Source organism: Seriola dumerili, unplaced genomic scaffold (genome assembly GCF_002260705.1).
Source record: "Seriola dumerili isolate Sdu_G_001 unplaced genomic scaffold, Sdu_1.0 BDQW01000025.1, whole genome shotgun sequence".
In the NCBI taxonomy this organism is placed as follows: domain Eukaryota; kingdom Metazoa; phylum Chordata; class Actinopteri; order Carangiformes; family Carangidae; genus Seriola; species Seriola dumerili.
In genome coordinates, this window is record NW_019174280.1 from 3,099,495 (window position 1) to 3,106,488 (window position 6,994).

The window sequence follows — 6,994 nt, forward strand, 5'->3', positions numbered from 1 at the left end:
GAACCCGTCATCATCTAAAAGCTTTCTCAACTTCCAAAACATCAGAAGTTACAGATTGTAGCTCTGTCGTCAGCTGCCTTCTCACCTGTTTGCCTTGTGGGAACACGTGGATTTGTTTTCATCATGTCACACTGTCACAGCTAATAAAGTGTGGACGGACACCCGATGGTATCTCTTCCTACCTCTGTTAAAATCAGCTCTGGTGCATGAGAGCATCTGACATGTGTTTGTAAAGTGTAGTTTTGGGGGTTTTTTTTAAGTGTTTCTTTGTCGCTTTCCAGCCTCAGGGTGGGGCTCCATGATGCCCGGTCGTTTCAGATTCCACTGGTCAATCTGTCTTTGCCTGTCCTGCTGCTCCACCTCTGATTCGCTGGATGAGCTGCCGGTATTACTGCTGCTACTGCTGCTGCTGCTGCTGCTGCTGCCGCCGCTACCACCTCCGCCAGCGCTACCGCCTCCACCAGCACCAAAAGCAAAGCAATCCTTCCTCTTCCCATCAGCCTTCCCCCTCTCCCCTCCCCTCTCCCCCTTCTCTCTCCTTTTAACCTCCACCATCCCGCCGCTGTCCTCTCCGGGTTTGTCAACATCAGCCATCTCCATCTCGATCGGGGCCTGCTCTGGTCCTGGCATGGCTCCTCTCCGGTCCATATCCACCCACAGTGGTCCCGCAGGGGGCTCTAGAGGGGTGTAGTGGAGCATCGGCTGCTGGAGCTGGGTGTCCACCTGTGGAGGGAGGTTCTGGTGCTCCGGATGGAGGAGCTGGGTTTGGTGCTGGAGGTGATGCAGTGGCTGCAGAGGGTGCTGCATTGGCTGGTGTTGGAGCTGATGTTGCTGCTGATGGTGGTGGTGGTGGTGGTGGAGGTGGTGATGCTGCTGATGATGATGATGCTGGAGGTGGTGATGGTGGTACTGATCCACAATCTGCTTGTCCACATTATGGACAAACTCCTTGGACTGGTTTTTGAGGAACTTCTCAAATTTCTTGGAGGCTTTTTTGTTTGTCACAAACCAGTCCTGTTGACACACACACACACAAACACACACACACACACACACACACACACACACACAGGCGCAGGAGGAGAGGAAGCACACGACAGGGTCAGAGCAAGTTAGCAGGGGTGAGCGTGTGGCGAGCGTTCAATTAAATGTTGTCTGCTTACAGTGACACAACCAGAGAGAGCAGTTCGTCGTTACCTGTGAATGGACAGAGTTGATGTGATATTTCACTCCACTCTCAGAGTTAAACTCCTTGTTGCAGATGAGACATCTGTATTTTCCGGCCTCAAAGTCGCCCTGAAATCAAATCAAATGAGAGAACCATGAACTGATCATCAAGCTCTGGAAAATCTCACACTTTAACAACTATTCACTGGGCTCATGAAAATACAGACATCTCCGCTCTCTGCTCAGACTCTTAAAGTTTATTGTGGTGTGTTTTATAGTTTATTATCACACTGTGTGTTATATTGCCACAAATTCCAAGAAGCACAGTTTCTGTACATTCATTGGTCTTTGCACACACTTGAACAGAGACAAGGGGAGGAAGATGACCTACCCGTGTGCAGAGTCCCAGATGAGCCTTCAGCCCAGACACACTGGTGTAGGTGCAGCCACAACCCTGACGGAGACACAAATGTTATTACAACAACATTATGGATTTCTGCTCATAGAACTGGATTATTTGGCTTGAAATATAAACTAAAGGAATCTAACAAATATAAATATCACCTCCACATAGAGCAAGACCAAACATGACTGAACAATCAATAAAATGAACAGACTGAAAAATAACTTTCTAAACATGTACATTGTTTGATTTGAGTTATTTCATTTTTATTTCAAGGGATTTTGCTGATGGCTGTGTCTTATTTTCTATATCATATGTTATCATCCTCATAGTATTATATAATAACATACAATACAATAAGCACCATCCCATAACCAGCCTTCAACCACATCACTGAGAAAATCAATTAAATTCAAAAATGTGATTATCCCACATAATCTGAAGAAGTAGTTCTGTACCTGGTTGGGACACTGGACTTTCCTCTGCAGCTTCACCTCATTCTTCCACTTCCTCAGCACCTCTTGACTGAAGGCAGGGAGGCCTGGTCGGGCATATTTTAACTATGAAGGACGACATGAGCAAGAGGAGGTTAATGAAACTGCAAAGCCCAATTCAGGCATATATGTACCAACATTATACTGGTATATATGGTTGTTGTTAATATCTCTGTGCAGTTGCCTTAAAATGATTATAAATAAAACCGACTACTTTGTGAAAATGTTTTGCAGTGTTCTGAGTAAAGATACCCTCATATATTCTCCAACTACCCTGCATATAATCTGATTCTCCTCTTGCCTTTTTGTCATCGGGCACCAGGTCTGACTGAAACTTCCTCTTGGGCCAGTCTTTGGGCAACTCGTTGTTGGCAATTTCAGCCAGGTGGAAGTTGGCCACCTGTGCCGAGGCTCGCTGCACCCTGCCGCTGGCCGTCCTCTCCGGGTTGGCCTCCCTCTGGGCCTTCAGTGCCTCGTCTTCCTCAGTCTTCTGGGGCATCTGGGTAAGAGGAGGGGGACAATTTCAAGGCGTATGTTATACATCTTAAGACTTAAGAGTTTTAAATTGGATGAAGAAGATATTTAAAAAATATTCCGATTTAATCCAGAGCATTTTTAAATGTGCTAATTAAACTGTGTCTTTGGTCTGAATCACCTGAATTAACAGATTAAAAAACATAGGACTCACAGGAGCATGCTCTGATTTAAGGTGGTACTCCAGACCAGCCTTGGATTTGTATGTTTTCCCGCAGTGGGAGCAGTTCAACAACATCTTCTCCAGCTCGGACTCCTCCTTCCCACACTTCTTCATGTGGTATACATAGCCCATAATACTGGTGAATGCAGCGTTACAGCCCTGAAACAGAAAAAAAACAGAAATCATTGTACCATGCCATTATCTCTTCTCACGTCATACTTATCCTCCTTTCTTAGATGGATATGATTTGTCAGTTTACCTCTTTAGAGCATTTTAATTTGCCCAGTCTCTTCAGGATTTTTCGCAGTTTGTCTTTGATGGCGCGATCATCCAGGTCCTTGGCGTCGTCTGCCGAAGGCTACAAACAAAAAGACTCATACTCTATAAAGAGTGTGCTTCAAAGCATACTCTACTTCAATGAAAGCTTTGTTCATCAAGTGATGGACGGTTCCTCACAGTTATACAGCTGAAACATCATCATAGTTGAAAGCAAATCTGACTGTTGCAAACTGTGTGTCTGAGACGGAGGAAATAACTCAATGTGTAAAGTTTAAAACTGGTAAAAGAAGGTAGGCACTGTGAGGATTAGAGATGACTAGTCTTACCAGATGACTGTGGTCAGCCATGATGTGATACTTCATCCCTGTTGAAGACTTCAGCTGTTTCCCACAGTGTTGACAGGTGAAAGGTTGCTGCACACAACAGATGAAAGTTACATCACATACACCAATTCATTAGTTTGTGGGCTTTACAGTTAGGATACATTCCAGTGCAGATGTGTATGTTTTGTCTTAATAACAGCAGATTCAGTGATTGCTACATTCTACTGCTATGCTGTATGGAATATATATGAAAGGCTGTACGCTTTAAAACTGTATTTATTGTAGACTAAGTAAATGTATAAACGTGGAGTGCTCACCAGTCGGCAGTTCTCCATGTGTTTCTTCAGCCCCTCCACAGTCTTTCTGCTCACACTCTTACATTTCGGACACGTGACTCTGCCTTTGGCCACAATCTGGAGCTGCCAGCGCTCCTCTTGACTTCCTGGTGGATGCCAAGAAATAAAGATATTATTTATTTTACTCAGTAGAGATGTTCCAGAAGGAGGAGTGTCCAATATAAAGTGTGATTATATAAAGTCCAAGTCTCAGCTGTAGTCTATTGCTACAGAATCTCACCGGGGGGGTAGGTAGGAGGCTCCTTCTTGGTGCTGAGGACCGGAGGTTTCTGCTCCTCGCTGGGCTGAACGGTCGAGGCCTCACCAACACTGCCTCCATCTGAACCTGAAATATTTTCATCAGACGAGTAGTTTTAATTTTTATCCAAAACCGAGTTAGTCTTTTCCTGCTTCCTCTGTTGCCCGTGCTCTTCTTTCAATCCACCTGAACAATATGTTTAAACTGAAAAAATAAAGTACTATCAAAACCTTGCAAATTGATTGTGATAATTATGCTCTGTACGACAAGAAATGATTACAAACCAATCATTTTCCTCCTGTTCAAATAGTTTCAGCTACATCTACAGCAGCTGAATTTTTTTATTCTTTATTGATTGATCTGCACGAACTGCTGCCAGAAAATTACAACTGCTGATACTAAGTAAACTCATCTCAGTAATACTTAACATGATTAACAACTGTAGGCCCAAATGAACATAAGTTCCACAGGGAAAATAACAGTGCTATCACTGAGCCGAAATGGAAAAAATGCCCTCTACTGATCAATCAAAGACACTGTCAGTGGGAATGGTCCAACAGGACGCTCTATCTGAACACTGAAGTGTCTTTTAACGCTGCTGCTCAGCACAATGAGGCGTCAATCCACTTTATAATTAGGGCAGATTTACTGTTTCGTTCCCTGAAGGTTGTGGAAAAGATGTGACAACTTCTTCTCACACTATTCATATGTGAAAGCGAGAGCTTTGTTGGTGAGCTACTGAATAATTGTATAAAAAATATCACATCAGGGTAATAAAAAAAGAAAAAAGTGAATACTACAAAATTATTTGTATCATTTATTCAATTGGTTCAATTTTAAAAAACCTTTGTTTTGAAAATGCAAGTGTTTTACTAAAGTGTAAAACCGTAGTAAAAAACTTTGTTTTTACTAAATGTAACACACTATAATGTAGAAGTATGCAGATATAGACAGTTAAGCTACATAACAGTGTGGTATAAACCATTTACTACATGTTTATATGCTGCTTCTGAACGCTGAATAGGGTTAAATAAAGTGTTCTAAGACTGCTGAACAAGACAACCTGTGATGCAGGAGGGCATCTGAAGGATGGGTTTAACCCAACAGATATCAGACTGGATGGTGACTTACAGGAGTCTTTGCCCTCTGGCGGCTGGGGAAAGTTATTGACAGGAGGGCTTCGCTCCATCTCCACTCTCAGGACCTTCTTCATGTTCAAGTCTTTAAAATGACACAGGAAGAAAAAAATCAATCCACAAAACCGCAAAGTCAGAAAATATCAAAGAACAGTCTGTTGACGCCTCACTCTTGGTGCATTCACTTTTAAAAACTTCACTAAATTAACCATAATTAACCATAATTCAGGATCAATAGCTGACATGTGATCATTCAGGCCAATCTGTAGTATTTTGTGCTGCTGTAGTCGGCCAATCAGAGTCAGAGTTAGAAGGATTTCAATCATCAAATTCATTCAGTTTTTTTTAGAATTTATGTCATGAAAAATATTATTCCTAACCTGACATGTAATATAGTTGGCAACAAAATTGTGCGAAATCTTTCAGATGTGCAGACTAGCAGCCTACGTTGAAACCTCACAAACAGTGAGTCCTCTATTTGACTATGATCATGGAATACAGTGTGTCTGAATATGTACCAGGTCTCCAAACGTGTCCTCTGTCTCTGCTTGTGTTGCTCCAGGCTTGGTCTTGGTTTCGGCCAGATCCCCATGCCTGCTCTGGTCCTGAGGACGCCCGGTCTCTACCTGGATCCCTGCCTGCGTTCCAGGCCTGATCCTGGCCTCGGTCTCTGCCAGCTGCCCAACCCTGCTCAGGACCTCGGTCCCGACCCGTCATCCAGGCCTGGTCCTGTCCAGAATGAGCTCTGTCCCTGCCTGCTATCCATGTCTGGTCTTGACTGGAGTGTCCCACTCGGTCTCTGCCGGAGTTCCAGACCTGCTCCTGGGGTCGGTCTCTACCTGGGGCCCAGGCTTCAGGGCCTCTGTCCCTACTGGAGTTCCAGCCCTGGTCCTGAGGTTGGGACTGCTCCCTGCCAGCCTCTGGGCCTTGAGGCCACGTGTCCTTCGCCACCAATCTTGGAGGCAGCCTCGCTGTGGGCGGGGCCATGGAGCTTGGGTCCTCCCCATTGGCCAGCTCACCTGATGACATCACTGAGCAGCTGGTGGTTGGGTAATCTACTGTTCCTAAGGAAACACTCTGGAGGTCCTCATACCTGATATTAAAAAATGTTACACACGCATTATTTCAGAAATGACCATAAAACATTTTTTCACTAGTGTGGCAGAAATGCATTCACAGAACACGCTAACTCAGACCATTGGCCTTTCTAAATATCAGGCAGGATTGTCTTCCTCAGGCATTATGAATGCGATACAGTCCAATACATACAGTATTTATTGCATAACTGATGAATATTACAAAAGCTGCCTATTAGAAGAACTTCACTTGAATTTTAACTTGATTTGGACAAGATTCCACACATAAAAATCATCATCATCAAGGATTTAAAGTTTCCAAACTGTTAACAATGAAGAGGTGGTGTTTTTATTTGTATATTTTATCTTTACCTTTGTAATCTACTTCCTATTCTCTTTTCTTTGCTGACCTAACCTAACCTAATTTCCCCCTGGGATCAACGAAGTATTCTGATTCTGCTTCCTGAGAGACACGTTTATTACTACCATTTGGAAAAAAATACTTGGCAAAAAAAGGACTGCAGCAAATTTAGAACATCTGAGGCACAAACATAGTTGTGCATATAACAACAAAAGAAAATAAATGACAGCTTGACTGTGCTGTGGCTGAGTCAAAGCCCAGGAGGTGAATAGTTGGTGGAAGGTGCGATCCAAGAGAAGTTTCCTGTTTACCTTTAATCTAATTAAACATTGAGCTCTCTGTTCCCAAGTGAACTGATTTCACCTCAGTTTGTTTGCAATGAGAATGAAACATAAGGATATAAACATGAGTCTCTGTTAATGCTCATATTCAATTACTTTCTTTCTTTTTATTTGCAAAATAAT

At 43.3% G+C, this 6,994-nt stretch overlaps 1 protein-coding gene across 1 annotated transcript; it reads right to left on the reverse strand.

Moving 5' to 3' along the window:
* Positions 1 to 255: 255 nt before the first annotated feature.
* On the reverse strand, positions 256 to 6,122 carry znf512 (zinc finger protein 512). The gene is made up of 12 exons (XM_022765000.1): positions 5,612 to 6,122; positions 5,089 to 5,178; positions 3,940 to 4,044; positions 3,681 to 3,805; positions 3,367 to 3,453; positions 3,021 to 3,119; positions 2,720 to 2,920; positions 2,366 to 2,551; positions 2,029 to 2,130; positions 1,559 to 1,621; positions 1,198 to 1,296; positions 256 to 1,014 (listed from the first exon to the last, which is right to left on the reverse strand). The coding sequence occupies exons 1-12, from the start codon at positions 6,120 to 6,122 to the stop codon at positions 256 to 258; spliced, it is 2,427 nt and encodes an 808-aa protein (XP_022620721.1).
* Positions 6,123 to 6,994: the final 872 nt, after the last annotated feature.

What these genes read in the sequence shown, in the direction of transcription:
- znf512 (XM_022765000.1), bottom strand. Translation starts at nt 6,122, where the DNA reads ATGTCATCAGGTGAGCTGGCCAATGGGGAGGACCCAAGCTCCATGGCC. An exon ending in AAGTCCAGTGTCCCAACCAG is followed by an intron (nt 1,622 to 2,028) that starts GTACAGAACTAC and finishes TGTCTCCGTCAG; the next exon opens with GGTTGTGGCTGCACCTACAC. An exon ending in TCAACTCTGTCCATTCACAG is followed by an intron (nt 1,015 to 1,197) that starts GTAACGACGAAC and finishes GTGTGTCAACAG; the next exon opens with GACTGGTTTGTGACAAACAA.